The sequence below is a fragment of the Anomaloglossus baeobatrachus genome, chromosome 4 (genome assembly GCF_048569485.1).
Source record: "Anomaloglossus baeobatrachus isolate aAnoBae1 chromosome 4, aAnoBae1.hap1, whole genome shotgun sequence".
NCBI classification, from domain to species: domain Eukaryota; kingdom Metazoa; phylum Chordata; class Amphibia; order Anura; family Aromobatidae; genus Anomaloglossus; species Anomaloglossus baeobatrachus.
Window position 1 is genome coordinate 380,774,549 of NC_134356.1, and position 23,484 is coordinate 380,798,032.

Below are 23,484 nucleotides of genomic sequence, written 5' to 3' on the forward strand. Positions count from 1 at the left end.
TTAGGCAGCCATACTGATTGGATTTGTCACACTGACTTAAAATTCTGTTTAACAGCAACATCAACATCTAATGTTTCTACCGCCTTTATTCATGGACAGCTACCATGTAGCTATGATATCACATGCCACTGGAACTGAAGATCTAAGAACCAGGCAAAAAGAAATGACAGACATAAATGAGGGAAACAAGAAATAGATGGCTAAAAGGACAGTAAAGACTAGCAAAGTAAGCATAAAGGAAGTACTTGCCCTTCAATCTGCTCTTTTTGGCTGTGATTATCCATCATAGAGAGAAAGCAAGAGAAAAAAACAGGAAAAACAGGGTAAAGGTAAAGGGGGGTCACAAACAATATTTTATTCAATGAAATTCTTGAATAAAGATATTGTGACATGGTCAAAAGGTTTATTCATGTACAATTGAAGTCTGGAGTAAAAAACACACAAACACCCATCACAACATGAATGTAATAATGTCCCAGTAATAACATGTTGCTGAAAGGATCCGCTAAGCAAATGTAATGAATGGCCGTTAAGCAAATAAGATGATACTCTGAGTATTTATGCTACCCCTTTGGAGCTCCTTATTTCTGCCTGCCTTTCGAATAGGCATCATGTCATTTACAAAATAGCTATGTGAGGTTTTCTTTTCTAGATTTTGGCTGGTTTATTTATATCATAATCTGTAATAGCCAGTAACAGATCATAATAACAAAAGACTAGAATTGTTAGAATAAACTAGATGTGAATTCAAGTTGCGTAGAATTTTATGAAATTTGCAGATTCTGGCCAATGAGAACAATTGCAGATTAGATTTGAGCCAATCACCCAAGAAATGCCAGCTGACTTCTTACACAGGGCAGAAGATTTAATCAAAGACCATAACATAACATCAGGTTGGACCATGCTGGGTTCCTCAGAATTCCTTGCAGCTATTTTATGACATGATATAGTGCAGCCAATCAGGTAAGACTTTCACAGACTGAATAAAGGGCAGGGAAGAAAGAACAGTCATTTTAGGGTGATTTTAGGATAGTGAGAGTTTGATAAAGCCCTAAAACATTGAACAAAGACTCCTGAAGAAATGAAGAAGAGAGTATTAGTCTCGAAATAATACAGAGACTCAGTTAAGTGGAAGAAAAAAATAGGAGATTAGGAGATGTGCAAGCAGCAGTGCCAGACAGTGTGATTGATCACGGATATGGTCCCGCTGGCATCTGTCCTTCTGCATTTAAATTTCAATTACACATTTTTCTTAATATTATTGCATCTAAAAGCAAAAGCAAAGACAGCACAATAGTTTTACAGACAAAAAAATCTGAAATTGGTCACTATGTGCTTGCTTGTAACAAGTGACTGTATTGAGTTTTTGCATGGCACTTCACATGTCTCAATGACAACAGGATCATATTACCTCTAAGGGCTGCTTTAAATGCTGCAACATCGCTAGCGATCGCACCCGCCCCCGTCGTGCATGTGTCACAGGCAAATCGCTGTCCATGGTGAACAATATCGCTAGTACGCATCACACGTACATACCTAACAACGTTGCTGTGGCTGGTGAACAAACTCATTTTTAAGGGGGAGGTTCGTGCGGCGTCACAGCAACGTCACACAGCGGGCCACCAATAGAAGCGGAGGGGCGGACAGAAGCCACATTAACGTCACTCCCACCTCGTTGCCGGAGGACGCAGGAACACTGTTGTTCATCGTTCCTGGGGTGTCATACGTAGCGATGTGTGCTGCCTCAGGAACAATTTACAACCTGAGTCCAAAATGAGCAACGATATTTGGGAAAGAAACGACGTGTCAACAATCAACGATTTTTGCCATTTTTCGGATCATTAGCGGTCGCTCGTAGGTGTCACATGCAACGACGTCGCTAACGAGGCCGAAGGTGCGTCACGAATTCCGTGACCCCCGCCATATCTCATTAGTGATGTCATTGCGTGTAAAGTGGCCTTAACAGCAGCACAGTAAGTTTGAGTTAGTGTTATGCACAAAATGGTCTGCTTGATCACAAATGGCTAAAAATGATAGTTTTTGGACAATTTTTTCTTATCTTAAAAAACCTGAAAATCTGTCAGTGCAGTTTGTTATTAAATGGGCTGATGGTTACTACATGATAACCATTCTTTTTCAACTATGTCAATTTGACATTGCCAAGGCTGCATATCTGTTAAAGTTGATGAAACGAGTTGAATACAGTCTTGGGAGACCTTAGAATATAATACACATCTTTTTCAAGGCAATTGGAGAACCTGTGAGATTCACAGCGAATTTAATCACTGCAAATAATTTTGGGGGGAAAATTTGCCGAACATATTGAGCTTGAATTTCAATATTCAATTATCTTCCCAAAAAAATTCTGAATGATTTCTCTTTTTTGTCTGTATGGAGTTACCTTGACATAATTGTAGGGGATCATTACAACACAGTAGCACAGGCTGTTAATCTCCTGGATTAATAAAAAGACAATGAAAAGCAAATACATGCTCCACTAATTATTAAATTAGATGCGTGATGAGTGGCTTCAGTAAAAGCTTACCTTTACTTTCTAGCCATGCACATACATTTGCAAAAAAGATCCTTGATACATCAGCAAACAAAGATTAAACAATGATTCTGTTAATAAAGTACAAAAGATTTGAGTCATGGAAACTGTTCATATTCTTCTAAAGAGAATATAAACTCTCTGCTTCTCAACCTGCAAGATCTAAAGATTCCTTATACAGTCATAGCCAAAGAATTGACACCCTTGAAAATGATCCAGAAACTGAAGTCTTTCTCCCAGAAAATTATTGCAATTACACACGTTTTGTAATACACATGTTTATTTTCTTTGTGCATATTGGAACAACACAAAATAACAAAGAGAAAAAAAAGCAAATTGGACTTAATTTCACAGAAAACACCTGTTGGCACCCTCAACTTAATATTTGTCTGCACAACCTATGGAATAAATAACTGCAATAAATCACTTCCTATAACCATCAACAAGCTTCTTGCACCTCTTAACTGGAATTTGGACCACTTTTCTTTTGTAAACTGCTTCAGGTCTCTCCCATTTGAAGGCACCTTCTCCCAAATGCAAAATTTAGGATCTCTCCACTTGTGTTCAATGGGATTTAGATCCCGACTCATTGCTGGCCGCCACTTTTGAACTCTCCAGCGCTTTGTTTCCATCCATTTCCGGCACAGCTTGAAGTATGTTTGGACTTATTGTTCTGCTGAAAGACCCATCACCTAGGAAGCAAAGCAAGCTCAGATTTTTGACACTGGGGCCTACATTGTGACCCAAAATCCTCTGGTAATCTTCAAATGTCATGATGCATTGCACACAGTCAAGACATCCAGTGACAGGCAGTAAGACAACTCCAAAATATGTTTGAACCTCCACCATATTTGACTGTAAGTACTGTGTTCCTTTCTTTGTAGGCCTGATTCCATTTTCCCTAAACAGTAAATAATGTGCTATACCAAAAAGCTCTATCTTGGTCTCATCTGTCCACAAGATGTTTTCTGAGAATGATATTGGCTTACTCACATACATTTGGGAAAACTGCAGTCTAGCTTTTTGATGTTTCCGTGTCAACAGTGGAGTCCTCCTGGATCTCCTGCAATAGTGTTTCATTTAATTTAGATACCAACAGATAGTTTGTTCTGACACTGATGAACTCAGTCTGCAAGACATCTTGAATTTCTTTGGAACTTGATTGGGACTGCTTATCCAACCTCCAAACTATCTTGCATTGCAACCTTTCATCAATTTGTTTCTGCCATGCATGTCTAGGGAGATTAGCTACAGGGAGATTAGCTATATTGGCATTGGTTGTAAACTTCTTGATTATGTTGTGCACCATGAACAAATGAACATCAAGATCTCTGGAAATGGACTTGTAACCTTGAGATTGTTGATATTTTTCAACAATTTTGTGTCTTACGTTCTCAGACAGTTCTATTTTCCTCTTTCTGTTCTCCATACTCACTGTGTTAGGTCTCGGTTCCACTTGCATTTTGCATGGACGAGTGCAATCCGATAAACCATCGGATTGCTCTCACTCTAGTGTAAAACTATGGGACAGTGTCCATCTGCGATTGATTTCTCATGCCATAGCGGCATGCAGAATGAATTGCAGCATGCTGCGTTTGTCAGCGAGTCTTGGTTCACGCACCCCCATACAAGTCTATTGGAGCGTATGCAATATACGAAGAGACAGGCCGGGGAGGAGATGGGAAGAAAGTGGTTCCCCCACTGTTCTCCGCACCTATGATCCAATTGCAAAATTGCATCACAGTCGCATGACTCTCAGCTGTGGGTAGCAGAGGGTCATTAGCATATCGCTTCCGATGCTCTGGCATCGAAAGCTGTCCGCAAGTGGAACTATACCCTAACATACAGACACACAATGCAAAGATTTAGAAGATTTAGTCAACTTCTCTTTTTAGCTGGTTTCAGATGTGATTTTCATATGGCCTACTCTTGATACTTGCCAGAGGTGAGTTTGAATGAGCATCACATGCTTGAAACAAAGTTGTTTACTCACAATTTTGGAAAGGTGCTAACAATTTTGTCCTGCCCAGTTTTGGATTTTGTTTCAAATTATGTCCAACTTGTCTGTTTTTCCTCTGTATTTTGGGGTTTTTCAAACACACACAATGGAAATAAACATGTGTCTTACAAAAATGTGCAATTGCAATCATTTTCTGGGAGAAATACTTCATTTTCTGCACCAATTTTCAGGGTGGCAAGACTTTTGGCCATGACTATATATTATATTTTACAAGATCATCCATGTTTAGTAGCTCTGTTAGTATCACGGCGTTGTATTAGACTTGAACATTGAGCAGCAGTGTGTAAAAATCATTGTAATCTTTAGGTATTGTCATGAAAGTACCAATGAATTATTGATATTTTAAAAGTATATATCAGCCAAATTTAAATCTCGCTTTAATTAAAATGTATTTAAGTACTTACATTTGGCTTGAGTTATTGTTTCTTCAAGTTTAGCCTTAATGTAATAAAAGCTGTAGGTAGGCAGCACTAGAGCAAGGCTAAAACACAAAGATATTTTAAAAGTAAAAAATGCAAAATCAGTTTATCTAGTTAGGTAATTTTAAGCTAAGTTTCAACAATTTTCTGCTCACAGTACAAACTCAATACACTATCACATGTTCGCAAAACTTTATGCATCGTACAGTTTGCTTCACAGTTGATGGGTTGCTACATATAGATATTTATAGCATATTCATCTTTTGATGATGATAAAATCATGTTTTTCCCAAAGGTGGTCATCTTGCACCACTGATATTAAACCAAGTGCTTATATTTTAACACCATGCTTATCCACAGAAGAATTCAGAAATCCATGGAGGGAGGTGGTTCCAATTAACAATAAATAGTTTCCTCCCCAATTTTCAGGTTCTGATGAACTTTATTGCTCATGATCTCATATACATTGCATATAATAACAATCGGCAGAACAATAAGAAATGTCTAGAATTTCTATTGATTACAATATGAGAAAGAATTTTATAAATAGAATTTGTCAAGAGCTGCCCATTCTAAAACTGTTACAAAATCTGCCCCTCTCCCATTTCAGATAAAATCTATAAATGGTAGCACTTTCAACAGTAAGTCAATGATTTATTTTCATCAATATTCTGTGCACTTTTGGAAAATTAGAATCTGGCTTATCCTCCAATTCATTGGCTGCAATCTGCAGAAATTTCTGCACTAATTTTGTATTTACTGGCACTTATCCATCAATAATAATGAGTCACGGGAACCATTAGCACAGTCCCTTGCATGCAGTCTAGCGGGCAATGAAAGCAGTTTTCTTTTCCTTTTAAGGTTCAATTGGATCTTCTGCTTACTGGGTTGCACATATGTCTTTGTCACCACTGTGACGGCTTATACAAAACTCAATCATGAAGCAGCATAATCTACCAGTTATATCTAAATATCACAGCAAAACATGTTAATGAGTACATGGTAGAATAAACGGAACCAATCACAAGGATTTTCGTATATAAGCTAAAGCCAGTGCTGTACTGGCACTATCAGGCTGATTCTATACATACCTGTGGTGGTCAGCTCGGATGTTGTGGTTTTGAAATCCAAAAAAGTAAAGTTTATAAAATTAGTTGCTTGATGAGTGACAGCAGCAAAGGAGCAGATAATATATTCATAGTTATCCCCTCCCTCTGTTAGAATTAGCATAAGTATTATACAAACAATTCACTTTGTCTCTTGCAGGACCTGTGTGAGGTCATACCTATGTGACCAGAGGGGGCAGGCGTCAGCCAACAAAGCTGATACTGGGTCACATGGGTATGGCCTCACACAGGTCCTGCAAAAGACAAAGTGAATCGCTTGTATAATACTTATGCTAATTCCAACAGAGGGAGGGAATAACTATGAATATATTAACTGCTCCTCAGCTGCTGTCACTCAACAAGCATCTAATTTTATAAACTTTACTTTCTTGGATATCAAAACCTAAAACATCCAAGCTGATCACTACAGGTATGTATAGAATCAGCGTTATACTGCCAGTACAGCACTGGCTTTAGCTTATATACGAAAATCCTGGTGATTGGTTTCCTTTATGTGCACTGATGTGAGGTCTTTACTACTTGTAGAGTTTATTTGCATAGGGAAGTAAAATTCATAAAATCAAAGAATAACATGTGTTTAAATTAAGATCAAGCATTATATAAATATAAGTTATTGTTGTGTTTATGATTCTTTTTATTATATTTCTAACCCCTTTTCAACTATTACACTGACTTTACTTTGACTTTGTCATGCTGGAGAATAAAAATATAAAATGTTATCAGATGGGCTTTCGCTAAAAAATTGTGACATTATGTTTATGACCTGTGATGCTGTAAACTGGGATCCTGAAAACAAAAGGAAATTCTGAAGGCTACCTTATGCATTTACGAGTGCAAATTACGCTGCTGCAAATGCTTTCATAGTATCAGAAATGGTACTTATGGTGTAACTCCATTATAATTTCTACTTTGGAAATGGTTTGTGTGTCACTGCCTGAATCTGAGCACAAAACAGCATGAACATGCTCCTTAAATTTTGCATTGCATCAAGAAACCTGTTTAATATAAACTATAATATTATATAAAATATTAATGTAAACCGTTACTCTTTTTTTACATTTATTTTTAGCTCATATTTTGAGGTTTTTATTTAACTATGATCCTAATAATAATAGTTATTCACTTATTTGGCACCATTAATTCCACAGCACTTTACATACATTGACAACACTGTCCCCATTGGGGCCCACAATCTAAATTCCCTATTAGAATGCCTTTGGAATGTGGGAGGAAACCCAGCAAACATGGAGAGAACATACAAACTCCTTGCAGATGTTTTCCTTTGTGGGATTTGAATCCAGGACCCCAGGACTGCAAGACTACAGTGCTAACCACTGAGCCACAGTGCCGCCAATCCTTGCTATAACCCTAACCCTAAAACTAATGCTAACCTTATCTGAAACTTAAGCACTAACCCTACTTAGATTTAGAAAATTTAAAATTTCTGTTTTATTTATTTTTGCAATCAGCATTTAACATTTGAGCTCTACAGCTGGTCTCTTTCTTTCCTCTCACAAATTACAATTGAAACAAATGGGGTTACATAGAGCACCCCAAATTCATCCCGTTAGCTAGCTTGTGACTACTTTGATAGGCTTATCTCAATGATGACAGCCATCAAAATGCTAGCGAGATTTTAAACCACGCCCAAGCTTTCAGTTAACAGCCATTGTATATCGATTTTAAGCTGGGTTCACACATAGCGACAGCGACAACGACGTCGCTGTTACGTCACCATTTTCTGTGACGCACCAGCGACCTTGTAAGTCGCTGTTATGATCGCTGCTTAGCTGTCAAACACAGCAGAAGCAGCAGCGATCATAACGACAGGCGTCGCTGTGCTATATGTGCGGAGAGCAGGGAGCCGCACACACTGCTTAGCGCTGGCTCCCTGCACTCCTAGCTACAGTACACATCGGGTTAATTACCCGATGTGTACTGCAGCTACATGTGCAGAGAGCAGGGAGCCGTGCACACTGCTTAGCGCTGGCTCCCTGCACTCCTAGCTACAGTACACATCGGGTTAATTACCCGATGTGTACTGCAGCTACATGTGCAGAGAGCAGGGAGCCGGCACTGGCAGCGAGAGCGGCGGACGCTGTAACGAAGGTAAATATCGGATAACCAGTGAAAGGTCTTCCCTTGGTTACCTGATGTTTACCCTGGTTACAGCTTGCTTCATTTCGTCGCTATCTCGCTGTCACACACAGCGATGTGTGCGTCACAGCGGGAGAGCGACGACCAAAAAATTAAGCTGGACATTCAGCAACGACCGTCGACCTCACAGCAGGGGCCAGGTCGTTGCTGGATGTCACACACAGCGACAGCGACGGGACGTCGCTGCAACGTCACAGAAAATGGTGACGTAGCAGCGACGTCGTTGTCGTCGTCGCTGTGTGTGACACCACCCTTAGCATTAGTGACAGTGCTGTCCTATTCATTTTATGGTGGAAAATGTACAAAGGTCATTAAGGTGTTAAAAGTGATACTTTTCTAATTACATTTTAAATTGTTACTAATGTTCCTTAAATATTATGGAAAAGAAATCTGAGCTACTATTATGGAGCAGAACATTAAAGGGATGATTTCTGTGTATACTTTATATGAAACCGTTAAGTTATGGCTCCAACTCACAGAACCAATTAGCTTGAAGACAAACATCTGATCTGTAGAAGTGCAGTAGAAGTTTGTAAATTACAATTTGATTCAGGAGCTATTGGAAAATGTCAGACTGCATCTGTTCAGAGTCAAACATCTTGTACATTACTAGCTTCATTAAATCCCTTCCCCTCTGTGCACAGGTGGAGATATTTAAGTTAAATGAATCAAGGAGCAAAAAGACTTCTTTTTTTTAACAGACGCATACTTTATTTCTCACAGTGTCAACATATTTCTATAAAATATAGCTTAATGATGCTGACGACAGATTACAACTTATACCTTATCATATGCCCATAACTCTTGTGTTTCTAAACCGCTTCTAACATTGCCATCATAATCATTACTACAACAATAAATAAAACTGTATGATCCCAACAATTTAAGGGCCATAAAATGGCTTAATGTTGTTGTAGTATATTTAGAATAAGCCGTAAAAGGCTGAGAAGAAAGGTTGCAAAAAGTAAAAAAAGTTACTCTTCCTTAATCAATGTATATAGATATAGGGCTAGGAAACACCAAGTCTCCTGGGGGAAAAAAGGCCTAGCTATGCCTCTCCAGGAAGTCTAGAAAATATTTTACAAAGTTTTTTTTAAATTCAATTTTGATCACACAGATTGGAATTGGTTATGTTCTAGTCATGAATTATGGAATAACTAAAGATCAGTATTAAAGTTTTTAAATGCAAAATTATATTTAATTTGCTGATAATGAACATAAGACATGAACCAGGAGAAAAGTGTGGATATCTCTGCACTGCTGGTAGCAGATGATAAAAGATAACATGCTTGATATGGATTAAGGCATTTTAAAGTGAATCGCCACTTCTTTTTGATGGTGAAAGGGTTAAGGACTTTTTTGATGCTGGCTGAGAATACTCTTAGCCTTTATCACTGCTGCAGCATTTTGTTATCAAGCCCTTCTGCTATATATACCCCCTCCTGGGTTTATTCCATGCCAGTGATAGATAATCTCTATACTAACCATGTTGAATAATAATAGTAATAATAATAATAATAATAATAATAATAATCCTTATTTCTATAGCGCCAACATACTCCGCAGCACTTTACAAATCAGGAGGAACATACACAAACAAGAAGCTTGTCTCTGCATAGCTGTGGTGTCATTTCAGTTGCAGCTGTGAAGTTTCCTGATGAAGAAACCAAGGAGTGCTTTTTGTTGTGTCTTTCCCCACCTGCTTGTTTAATCTTCCTTGTGTTGTTTTATTGTAGTAGTCTGGCTGGCCAACGTCCTAGTCAGGGTAAGTTCAAAGTCAGCGAGGAACTAGGCCCCTGACAGTGTATGGTGGGAAAGACCTGTATCTCCCATGATGAGATGGGATCAGTCACAGGTGAGTGTGAGGTGATGACCATTCTCCCATCTTAAACTTTTTTATTTATTCACTAACAAAGCCATGTTAGAGCTTGATTTTTGTGAGACAACATGTTTTTGAGGTAATACCATTTGCCTTTACATAAGACTGCATTGTATTTTATTTATTTTGTTTTTTTGTATGAGCTATGATAAAAAAAACCAGCATATTGCCAAGTTTTTCATTTTTCTGACTGTTTTCACTGTACAGGTTAAATAATGTGACAGTTTTATAGAAGCTCAGGTCTTCCTACTTGTGGCAGTACCAATTCTACATGTGTTTTTTTGTTTATAACTATTCTTTCAATAATTCTAGATTTTTAATTGCAACGTATTGTTCTGTATTTTTTTTCATGCTCTTTTGTTTGTTTAAACTTTTTTTTTTACTTAGTCCCATTAGTGTATATTATACACTTTGATTGCTAGTCTAATACAGTGAAATACTAATGTATTGTAGAGCATACGTTTTACACAACAAACGCCTGTTAGCCCCTTCTTTTGGTATGGTAAACCAGGCCACCATAGCTGGAAGACTCCAAAAGTTATTTCTTGGCCTCAGGTTTTGATACCAACCATCAGCATAGTGCTGCAGGAGCGCCAATGGGGTAAGAGAAGGAGCCCCCTCCCTCTGTTAATCATCTAGATACTACTGTTACTAATGATAGCCATAGCATACAGATGACACCAGCTGCATCCTCACAGATCGGGGATGCTATTACCATATTTTAAAGCATCGAAAAAATGCAGTGGTGAAGAACAAGGACTCTAAATGACTGCCTTAAAAAGGTGTATAAGTGACCAATAAAGGATTAACTATTCTGGCTCTGTGTACCCATGTATATTATTCAATCACATGACCTAAAAAGAATGCCTTTTACCAATGTACCATTCTATATTTTCGAAATCAAACATATTATATAATTTAACCTGAATATTAAAATTGGAAGAAGGGATGCACTAAATGGAAATATGTATACTGTATATACATGTTGGCTTTATATGTGACAAACGTTTAAAAGCAGGAAATGTATTAGATAAGGCTCATCCAGATCATATTAAAAGAATTATTTTTTTACGAGAAAAATCTACATATACATACCTATAGTCTGTCCCATTTACTGGTCCCCATGTATATGTTCTGTTCGCTTTGTCAATATACCTCTAGAAAACAGTAACATAAATTGTTTTGAACAGTTTAATTAAAGATGTTGACTCACAACAGACATTTACGGCATATCCAAGTGTTATGTCATAGATTTCCAATAGATTTGTGTAGCGTTATTTGGTACAGATGGGCAGATCAAAATTTCCAGGGAAATGTGATTCACAGAGAATCTTCTCTGCAAACCTCAAGTGTTTTAGACCTCAGAGAGTAATAAACATAATATGTAAAGATTAAAAATTCCTTATGCTCTCTTCATGGCTTACTTCTCTGGCCCTTCTGCTAATCATCACCACCCGTCAAGTCCTCAACAGATCTTCTGATCCACTACCACACTTACTGGATTTCTCGAACTTCTAGACTACAAGCTTCCCTGAAGCTTGGAAGGGTTCTTAACAAGTGCATGGAAGATCACAAAGTCATGACTATAAACATGAAAGCAAGAAGTCCTAGCATAAGTTCTGATGCCTGTAGATTCCAGCGTGAGCAGTGGAGGATGAGAGGATGCACAGAGAATCAGAGGAGTGGTGGAGAGTAGAACAAGGGCCAAAGAGGTAAGTCGTATGGTGAGTTTAAGGAATTTTACAATTTTTTTTAGCTACTTGATGGCCCATTTTGGTTTAGAAAAATTGAGGCTGTTGGCCTCCATTTTGTTGAATCTGCATCATCACAAATTTCAAACAATCTGATTTTTTTCAACTTCGAGTACATATTAAATTCCATTGAAATGTATTTGCTCATTTCTAGTAGGTTTTGTTTATAGCATCTTCTTCCTACATTTGTTAGTGTGTTTGCCAGAAACTATTTTGAATTCTAGGGATGCTTTGCAGCCATTTGTCAGAGGTGTATGTCAGGAGTCACTACGAAATATACGTCCAATGTAGGCAAAAATCATGATGTGAACAGGGCCTTATTGGTGTGTACATTATAAAGGAGTAATATTTGTGAGTACACTAAACAGTATAACAAAATTGTGTGTATATGTGTATATCAAAATTATATTCATTTATAAGTATGTTTACACTAACGTTTTGCAGATATTGGTGCATATTCCAAGTCCACAAACCTTGTAAAATGCATTTCCCATAGTTTTTAATGGAAAATACAACCTACAGGTTGTATATTGACGTGGGTTTTGTTTAACGAAAAACAGTGGATGTCCCCTGTAGATCGACTACTGGCCTTTGGAAACTCTGACCAATACCATCCCAGATGTGCTCAATGGCATAGAAGTGTGGAGATGCTGCAAGCTACAATAGCACATTTTGGCCATTCAGGTAGCTTACTATATGCAATCAGGTGTTGTGTTCAAAAACGGCTCTTGGGGAACTTTCACATTTTTTTTGAAGGCATCTTCATGGTGTTGGCCATGTGGTCTCCAGGTCAATCTCCAGCTATTATTGCCTCAAAGACAAAGGCAGGACTCATTGGTGCAGAAAATAGTCCTTTACTTCATCCTCTATTGTCATCTTGCTCTGAACTTTGATAGCCTTTGATAGCTGTAGCCTTTTGAAATGGAGCTGTTAGTTTACCTGTTAGTTTGTCTGGAATAAAGTGTAGAGGGGTTCAGCTACAGTACATTATGCCACACCACACTATAATCCTGGGAGCAGGACCATTGTGAGAATCCCTCAAGAATGCATCTTCATGGCATTACAAATGTGGTCTTATACTCAAAGAATGGAGCTTAGTGATTTATTCTCTTCTGCAAGTAAAATTGAGCATCACATACCAAAGTGAAGGTAACAGTGTCTTCACACTAATTTGGAATGAGTGCTACAATCATGTCTCCAAAGTGTCTCAAAAGACATTTTTTCAAAACAATGCCAGACCATTTGTTGTTTGTACTATTTTGAGCTGCCTGCATGGCCTCAACATGCTACTATAGCCTGCAAGGTTGCTAGACATGTCTCCCATCGAACACATCTTGGACGTCATTAGTCAGCAATTGCACATTGAGCTGCTAGAAGTGGATCTTGATGACTTGCTTGCCCTAGTGCTTGCAGAGTGGCAGAAGATTGGTCAGATAATCTCATTAATAGCATGCTAAGGTGTGTAAATTTGTATATTTCTACATGTGGCACTCTTACCTGATACTAAACAAATCTAGATGTTTTGATAATTTACCATCCATTTTTTCTTCATTTGCATATCATTAACTATCCTATGATATCCATAATTCCATTACTTTTCCTTCTTAGTGTTAGGGCGGCTTTGCACGTTGCAACATCGCACGTGCGATGTCGGTGGGGTCAAATCGAAAGTGACGCACATCTGGCGTCACTTTCGACATCGTTGTGTGTAAATCCTAGATGATACGATTAACGAGCCCAAAAGCATCGTTATCGTATCATTGGTGCAGGCTCCAACTTTTTCATAATTACACTGCCGCGACAGGTACGATGCTGTTCCTCGTTCCTGCGGCAGCACACATCACTGTGTATGAAGCCGCAGGAGCGAGGAACATCTCCTTACCTGCCACTGGCGGCTATACGGAAGAGAGGAGGTGGGCGGGATGTTTACATCCTGCTCATCTCTGCCGCTATTGGCCGCCTGCCGTGTGACGTGGCTTTGACGCCGCATGACCTGCCCCCTTAGGAAGGAGGCGGGTCGCCGGCAGGTGAGTGCATGTGAAGCTGGCGTAGCGATAATTTTCGCTACGCCAGCTATCACAAGATATCGTACCTGCGATGGGGCAGGGACTATCGCGTGCAACATTGCAGCATCGGCTTGCGATGTCGCAACGTGCAAAGCCCGCCTTAGAATTTTAATGTTTGGGTGTATTATACATTAATATATGCTATATGTTAAATGCATTAAGTCGATAATTTAATAGGCTTACTCCTACACTATAAGGATTCACTCACATTTATTTATAAAAAAAATCCCGCCGATTTTCATCCAGAAAAGTTGGATGAGTGAAATCCATTTGGTATTCCATATACTATGTTATTTTTTCTCAGCAACTTTTATTCCACAATCATTTACAGAACCATTTTCCGTATCCTATGCTATAGAATGGTACTATATTCATTAAAAATAGACAAAATTCAGATGGTCTGTCTGCCATGTGGTTTTTTTTTGTATTGGCGAGTCTCGCCTGATATCCGTGGTCATATGCAGCATGCTGCTATCTTTCCTCAACCACATTACAGCTGAGAAAAACAAAGTGTGCAGCACCAACTCATTGATTAACATCGGTGTGAGTCCAATGCAGTATTTTTATTCCATTGCACTTGACATATTTATACTAAGATGTGCATGAACCCCTATAAATAAATGTACTAATAGATCTCTATTTAGTAAGTTCTTATATAGATGCATTCTTACCTCATCCTGGGATTTGACTAATGTATGAAAGGTCCGTTCCCCAATTTCTCCATCTATCATTTTATTACGTATCTGAAAAGAAGCAAATACATCTGAATCCTGGTCACTCTTAGAAAAGCAGTCTTATATCTAGAGAGACCAATTACTAGTTTTTCTGAAAAGAATAAGTCCAATTTTTTAAGCTGCAAATCCCAATGTATCGATTGGAAGAGAGTTTACTATTCCCCAAAAAATTACATTAGGAGAGTTTGAAGAATATTATATATACCCTGGCTCTGCTTCAACAAGACTGGCATATTTTACGCCGGACTTGATGAGGAGATGGGATAACTTGTGAAGTGCCTGATTCATTAAAAGTCGCACACCTATTAATGGGTTTGTCAAGGTGTAAAGTGGCATGCACTTCTCTGTGCGTCTCAACACAAACAGTCAGTGACTGGAGTAAGATTTGTGTGCAGAACAAAAGCCAGCGCTGATCATAAGATTAATGAACAGCGGTCGCCATGCCCCATCATGGCACTGACACTCCTTAGCTCCACCTATTTTGTTGGAGTTGGACTAAAGTGCCATGAAAAAATGTAATACTCTCTAAAATGTTGCTTTAGCCCCAATTTTTATACTTCTACAAGGGATAGCATGAGAAAATGGACGTCACAATTTATTACCCAGTTTCTTCTCAGCATGCTGACACACTGCATGTGGTCAGAAACATCAGGGCTCAAGATGAACCAACTTAATTTTGGAACACAAATTTGGCTGAAATAAATTGTGGGCACCAATTCACTTTTGCAGGACCTCTAATGTGCCAAAAAACAGATTCCCCCCACAAATAACTCCATTTTAGAAATTACAGCACTTAAGAATTTTATCCACGGGTATATTGAGCATTTTGAACCCATGGGTCATAAACAGAATGTAATGACATTAGGTCATCATATTGAAAATTTTACACTTTTGCAAGAGGCAGAACATATAATTAGACCAGAAAATTTGTTATCTGCTTTATTGTGAGCATGTGATACTCCACATGTGGTCAAAAGTTCTGTTTGGACAACCAGCAGGGCTCAGGAGGGAAGAAGCGAAATTTGGAGTATACATTTGGCTGGAATAGATTGTAGACACAATGTCCATTTGCTGGGCAGAGCCCTTTAAGTACAGAAATATCAGAACCCCCCCCAGTCCAAGTGACCCTACTTTGGAAACTTGATCAATCAAGGAATTCATCTAGGGGTGTGTTGAGCATTTTTAACCCATAGGTGTGCCACAGAACGTTTTAAAATATGGATGTGAAAATCAAAATTACTTTTTTTTCCAGCTAAAATTTATTTTTAGCCCAAAACTAGTAATTTTGGATAATAGGAGAAAACAAACCCCATAATTTGTTAGACAATTTCTCCTAAATGTTTGACCACATATCAAAACTTGGAAAAAAAGAGCGTTATCTAATTTTTGAAATGCAAATTTGATCCCTATATTGCATTTGTAGAGCCTCTGAGGAGCCAAAAATTCAGAAACACCCACACGTGACCCAATTTGGGAAATTAAACCCCATAATGAATTCATCTAATGGTCCGGTGAGCATTTTTGACCCTGAAACTACACAGAATTTAATTAGAATGGGCCATGAAATTCTTAGGGCTTTTCACCTAAAATTTTACTTTAGTCTCAAAGTTTTAATTCACACAAGGGGTAATAGAAGAAAATGGTCAGGACAATTTGTTATGCAGTGTTTTTACCAAAGGTGACAGTATCCCTTATGTGGTTGTCGGTTTGAGCACATAACAAGGATCAGACAAGAAGGAGTACTACTTGGCTTTTAAAACACAAATACTTTATAGATCGTGGGCTCTACTAGTCAATCACCTGATCAGCCGTAAACCCCACAAGTGACCTCATGTTGAAAACTGTACTGCTTATGCAATTCATTAAGGGTTATACTGAGTATTTTGAATCCACAGGTGTCTCACAGAACATTATATCTTGGGACCTGGAAATATGACTTTTTAGTTGTAAAGTTTAATTTGTTTATTAGTTGCAAATTTGTCAGTTATCCAATGGTTAACAGGTGAGACTGGACTTAAAAATGTATTGTGCAATTTCTCCCATATGTGGTGATGCTTCATATGTTGTTAGAAACTACTGTGGTCATATCTCAGGGCTGAAAAGGAAAGAGAACCATTTTGCTTTTGGAGCACAACTTTTGCTAGAATAGTGTGCAGAGCAGACAACATTTTCTGGGCCCCTAAGGTGCCAAAGCAGCAGAAGAACCCCAGTTTACAAATTGCCTCTCTAAATAAATGGATCAATGTCTGCAGTGCCTGTGAAGAAAAAATGCAATTGTAGAAAAATATATAAGACAGTAACAGTAAAGTAAAGTTTAAGCCTGCCATCTTTAAAAAGGGCATAACATTTAGATACTTTGATTACAGAAACACAGAACCAATGGGGCTTTCCTTGACAATACAGAGGTTTTCATTTGTGGCACCTCTGTAGAGCTTCAAAACCTGAACAGATGGTTCCTTGTGGCAAGGCTCGACATTCTCTATTTACTCTAGAATGATGCATGCATGAAAATAACAGGGCATTCAATATGCAAACACCTTAACAATCCTTTATTTGAAAGAGGTTACTCATTCCCAATTTGTTCAAAAACTGGTTGGGACTGATGCCACAGGTGTCATCCACAGGACTTTCAACTGCGGACGGGTGCTATTTACTTATTCATTTTAAAATAGAGATGAAGGAATAAGGCCCCTTAATGTCCATGGTTTTAATGTGTATAAATGGTCGTTAAGGGGTTAAAGACCATTACAACATTGTGAGAGTAGTTTTGCCTTTTAGATATATTTCAGAGCTAGAACCTGAAGAATCCAGCAAATTCCATGACATTAGAACGCATCTGTCTCATTCCATCAGGGACATAATCATTTTTATGGGGAAAAAAAAGTAGCACAAGTAGCACAATCTACAATCAGAATCAAATCCTAAGATGCAAATATGAACAGAGCTTTAAGGCCACGTCTCACTAAGCAACATTGCTAGCAACATCGCTGCTGAGGCACGACTTGTGTGACACAACAGCAATGTTGCTAGCGATGTTGCTGTGTGTGACATCCAGCAACAACCTGGCCCCTGCTGTGAGGTCGCTGGTTGTTGCTGGATGTCCTGGACCATTTTTTAGTTGTTGCTCTCCTGCTGTGAAGCTCACATCGCTGTGTGTGACAGCGACAGAGCAACAACTAAATGTGCAGGGAGCTGGCTTCTGCGGATGCTGGTAACCAATGTAAATATCGGGTAACCAAGAAGCCCTTACCTTGGTTACCCGATATTTACCTTCGTTACCAGCGTCCGCCGCTCTCACGCTGTCAGTGCCGGCTCCCTGCTCCCTGCACACATAGCCAGACTACACATTGGGTAATTAACCCGATGTGTACTCTGGCTAGGAGTGCAGGGAGCCAGTGCTAAGCAGTGTGCGCTGGTAACCAAGGTACATATCGGGTTGGCTACCCGATATTTACCTTAGTTACCAAGCGCAGCATCGCTTCCACGCGTCGCTGCTGGCTGGGAGCTGGTCACTGGTTGCTGGTGAGATCTGCCTGTTTGACAGCTCACCAACAACCATGTAGCGACGCTCCAGCAATCCCTGCCAGGTCAGGTTGCTGGTGGGATCGCTGGAGCGTCGCTTAGTGTGATGGTACCTTTAGGTATAGAACTAATCACTTTAAAGTAGCTTTAGGAAATGAAGAAGACAATAAATACCTCTACTTTATGTTCATTTTCAAGTTCTGCATCCAGAAAATCAAGGGTTACTGGTTCCTGTGATTTTGGATTCTAAGGTAGAGAATAAATAGTGTAAAATAACAGCCATGCCCTGATGAAACTACCAAAAACTACAGTAAAAGGGCCTATACTATTCTAAACTAGAATTGTAACTTACCCCTTTGGATTTGTTGCGCTATGAAGCAATAACCATTTTCCGCAAAGTATTACATAAATATATAGATAGAAATAACAGATGATACATAGCTAACATCTATAATGCAAAACCACAAAATTTGAGAAACACTATGATTAATTTTTAAACTTAATTCTGTCTAGGGAAGTCACCTCATCAACTCCTCATTGTCGATGGCCCAGTCCCAGTGGTAACTTCTAATGCACGCCAATCGAGCTGAAATCTTTGAGCTTTTCCAGTATTCCGAGAATTGAGGCTCTTATGAGATCCAAGAGGATACTGCACAAGCGCTTGGAAGATCACCACGTCACAGTGTGGGCCATGACCTTGTGCATATGCATGTGCAAAACATCTTGGACCTCAGCAAAGCTGGAAGTCCCATCTTTTTGTGAGAGACCCAGGGATTTCAGCTTAAACATCCGGCATCAGAAGATAAGGTGAGGACTGGATGAGAGATTGTGACGAGTGCAGAGCCGGAGAGGTGAGTGGGAAGGTGTATATAAGGATCTTTTTAACATTTTGATAGCATTCTGTGATTCAGAGAAATGGCAGCCAGTGGCCACCATCTTGCTAAATCCACGTGAAAGTTAATTATTTGGCAAATGCAGATGTTTGTAAATTTTAAGTAGAATTTTTTTCCACTCAAAATTATTAGCTTACTTATGCAATATTTCATATATTTGAATTACTAGTTATCTTCCATATAACCTGATAAAAGTTTACATCACATTGAGTTTCTATCTGTTATTGTTAAATATGGCTCCACAAGGCAATTATCTTATAAGAGATATACAGCTAAACTTTCTGCAATGTAAAAAGAAGTATATCTAACAATTCTTTACCACAGACCATGTAATGTGACCTGGTGATTGATGAGGAATAGGAATCGTTGCAAATTTGATGTCAATGTTATGAAGCACATATTAGCACATAAAGGGTATTGCAGAGGCAAAGAATGTTTTTTTACATAATGCCAACTTAGAATGTCATGATATAATTGTAACTGTATAAACAGAGTTTTAAGTTTTATATTTCAGTTATCCTGCTCTGTGAATGCTTCATCAAACACATCATGTGCTAAATATGCCATATTTTAAGTTGTTCTATATTCACCTGTCATCCAGTATAATAACACGAAAATTAAAAGTAGGGGAGTATTCCTAATGTATGGTATTTAAATCCTTATCAAATATTTATCTGGGCTTTTGAGACTAATGATTAATTTTTGTTAGTTAAAAGACGATACATTATTATTAAAAGGTGAAATTACATGGAATATGTTTTCTGGGTCTTATGCATAACAGTTATATCAATCCTTTAAGAAAGTACCCCAGTTAGGCAACTCTTCAAGGCCAACATTAATTTCTAGTTTTTGTAGTAGATTTTATACATATTATGCTTAAATATATCTTTAGAGCAAATAGAATGACATTGCACTCTAGAATATCCTTTTAAAGGGAACCTGTCACCAGATTTGGGGCCTATAAGATGCGGCCACCACCAGTGGGCTCTTATATACAGCATTCTAACTTGCTATATATAAGAGCCCAGGCCACTGTGTAGAACATAAAAAACACTTTATAATACTTAAGTAAACAGTCGCTGCGGTGAAGTTGGCTTATATGGGTGTCTCTGTTCTATGGTGCTGGCGCCTCCTCTTTCAGCCATCTTTGTTGTCCTTCTTCTGATCTGAAGCCTGTGTGCATGATGCATCCTACATCATCCACACTCTCACACTCGCCAGCATTGAGGTTCTGCGCAGGTGTAATTTGATCTTCCCTGAGCAAGGCAGATCAAAGTATTGTAGTGCACCTGTGCGGGGCCGGTGAGTGTGTATGACGTAGGATGCGTCATGCACACATGGCTGAAGGAGGAGGCGCCAGCACTGGAAATGCCCATATGACCCAACTTCACCACAGCAACCGTTTAGGTAAGTATTATAAAATCATTTTTACGTACTACACAGTAGCCTGGGCTCTTATATATGGCATGTTAAAATGCTGTATATAAGAGCCCAGTAGTGGTGGCCGCAGCTTATAGGCCCCAAATCTGCTGACAGGTTCCCTTTAACTGTATTATTTGATAAAAGAATGAAAATTGATTGTATGTAGTTAGAGAATTGTAATGACGCCAACTTAAATAGAAACTATCATTAAAAAAATTACATATGGATTAAATCAGGTTTTTTGTCACAATTTTTTTTTTTTCATTTTTGGGATTTTTTTCCATGTCACTATTTTTTTTTTTTACAATAGTATCCTTGTTCACAGTGGCAACTAGGACTTTTTTAGACTTAAGGCCCCGTCACACTAAGCAACATCGCTAGCAACATCGCTGCTAACGAACAACTTTTGTGACGTTGCTAGCGATGTTGCTGTGTGTGACATCCAGCAACAACCTGGCCCCTGCTGTGAGGTCGTTGGTTGTTGCTGAATGTCCTGGGCCATTTTTTAGTTGTTGCTATCCCGCTGTGAAGCACAGATCGCTGTGTGTGACAGCGAGACAGCAACAACTAAATGTGCAGGCAGCAGGAGCCGGCTTCTGCGGAGGCTGGTAACCACAGTAAACATCGGTAACCAAGAAGCCCTGTCCTTGGTTACCCAATATTTACCTTTGTTACCAGCCTCTGCCGCTCTCACTGTCAGTGCCGGCTCCTGCTCTGTGCACATGTAGCTGCAGGACACATCGGGTTAATTAACCCGATGTGTGGTGTAGCTAGGAGAGCAGGGAGCCAGCACTAAGCATTGTGCGCTGCTCCCTGCTCTGTGCACATGTAGCTGCAGCACACATCGGGTAATTAACCCGATGTGTGCTGTAACTAGGAGAGCAGGGAGCCAGAGCTCAGTGTGCGCTGCTCCCTGCTCTCTGCACTTGTAGCTCCGTGCGCTGGTAACCAAGGTAAATATCGGGTTGGTTACTCGATATTTACCTTAGTTACCAAGCGCAGCATCTTCCACGCGGCAATGGGGGCTGGTCACTGGTTGCTGGTGAGCTCACCAGCAACTCGTGTAGCGACGCTCCAGCGATCCCTGCCAGGTCAGGTTGCTGGTGGGATCGCTGGAGCGTCGTAGTGTGACATCTCACCAGCAACCTCCTAGCAACTTACCAGCGATCCCTATCGTTGTTGGGATCGCTGGTAAGTTGCTTAGTGTGACTGGACCTTTATGCTTCTTGCCCTTCAAAGAAGAGTTTTTGTCAGGCTGCTTATCAGAGGTGGAATTAAAATGACAGATAACACCTCCTTACACATACCAATGACAATAGGTACAGCTCCACTTGCTCCTTTTCCCTTCACAATGACTTTTGCCCAGGGTCATTAGATACCTCAATGCAAATGATAGGAGCAGAGTCTGTTTAGTATTCCTAATGTACATATGATGTTTTCTTAAATAACTTGAAGTTAGAGGCTTAAAGAGCCCTAGTGGCCAGTGTGAAAATTCCAAGATTTCTATTTTTTATTCAGATTGTGATATGGAAAAAAAATTGCCAGAAAAGAAAAAAAAAAACCAAAAACATTTAAAGAGGACCAACCACCAGGATTTTCATATATAAACTAAAGCCAGTGCTATACCGATGCTATCATGCTGATTATAAACATACTTTTAGTTGTGAGTTCGGATGTATAGCTTCTGAAAGATAGTCAAGTAAAGTTTGTGAAATGCATGGTTACTTGATTGATAGGTGCTCCAGAATATCTAATAGGTGGGTCGGGTTTTGCTAGTTATTCCCGCCTCTGTCTGACTGCCTGTCCTTCTTCCCCTGTCTCTGTTATTACAGGGGGAAGTAGGAAGGCGGAATGACAGGGGGAGGGAGGAGAGGCAAGAAGACAGGGGCGGGAATAACTAGAAAAACCTGACCCACATATTAAATATTGTGCAGCACCTATCAATCAAGTAACAGTGTATGTCACAAACTTTACTTGCCTGTATTTCAGAAAGTATACATCCGATCTCACAACTAAGGGTATGTTTATAATCAGCATGATAGCCCCAGTATAGCACTGGCTTTAGTTTATATATGAAAATCTTGTTGGTTGGTCCGCTTTACATGCAAACCTGAATAAACAAGTCTGATCATATTTTCTCTTTAAGTCTAGCTACTTCTTATAAGACTCACTAATTCAATGTATAAATAGCAATATGTGAAAAAGTATGACTTGGCTTTTAATAATATTCATGAAAGGAGTATATATTGATTGGTACTCAAAAAAGCATAATAGAATGCACACACTAGAAAATAAGGGAAGAAAAACAACAAAAAACAGTAAAAAAAAGGGAACCAAACATCAGCATTTTCCTATATAAGGTGCAGCCAGTGCAGTACTGGCACTATCAGGCACATTGTGTACATACCATTAGTGGGCAGCTCGGGTGTTTAGGCTGTGAAATTCAACTTTATAAAGTTTGAAAATTCATGCACTTTTTGATTGACGTGTGCACCTCTGCTGCTAATGTCCGGGCGGGTTATGCACGTGTATCCCCGCCCCCCCGCCACCTGTACCTCCCTCCCTCTGGCTGTATGTAAATTTCTAATCTTCAGTCACACGGCGTCGGAGTTAGCGCCTGCGCATAGCGCTCATCTCCGGCGCCGTGTTTCTGAAGCCCACAGTATTATGGTGCATGAGAGGGCGGCGCATGCACCCTCGCTTCTTCAGATCTGTTGTGACCGCGGGAGCGCGCGCGGTCACAACAGGACTGGAGTACAGCTAATCTTACCAATTAGCTGCAGCAGACGATATCATAGGAGACGTCTGCTGCAACTAATCAGGGTAAGATCAGCTGTTCTCCAGTCCTGTTGTGACCGCGCGCACTCCTGCGGTAACAACAGATCTGAAGAAGCGAGGGCACATGCATTGCCCTCTCATGCACTGCCCTCTCATGGACCATAA

At 39.4% G+C, this 23,484-nt stretch overlaps 1 protein-coding gene across 4 annotated transcripts in view; it reads right to left on the bottom strand.

Annotated features, from left to right (window-relative positions):
• CACNA2D1 (calcium voltage-gated channel auxiliary subunit alpha2delta 1) overlaps nt 1-23,484 on the bottom strand; it is a 1,186,557-nt gene that overhangs the window by 105,909 nt on the left and 1,057,164 nt on the right. For 2 of the 4 annotated variants that reach the window (XM_075345217.1, XM_075345219.1), the window contains 5 exons: nt 18,401-18,472; nt 14,642-14,713; nt 11,249-11,310; nt 4,976-5,052; nt 250-270 (listed from right to left, as the gene is read on the bottom strand). In XM_075345217.1, the coding sequence (XP_075201332.1) occupies nt 250-270; nt 4,976-5,052; nt 11,249-11,310; nt 14,642-14,713; nt 18,401-18,472 (304 nt within the window). The remainder of the gene's footprint in view (nt 1-249; nt 271-4,975; nt 5,053-11,248; nt 11,311-14,641; nt 14,714-18,400; nt 18,473-23,484) is intronic. The other 2 variants (XM_075345220.1, XM_075345218.1) reach the window with 1 other exon arrangement.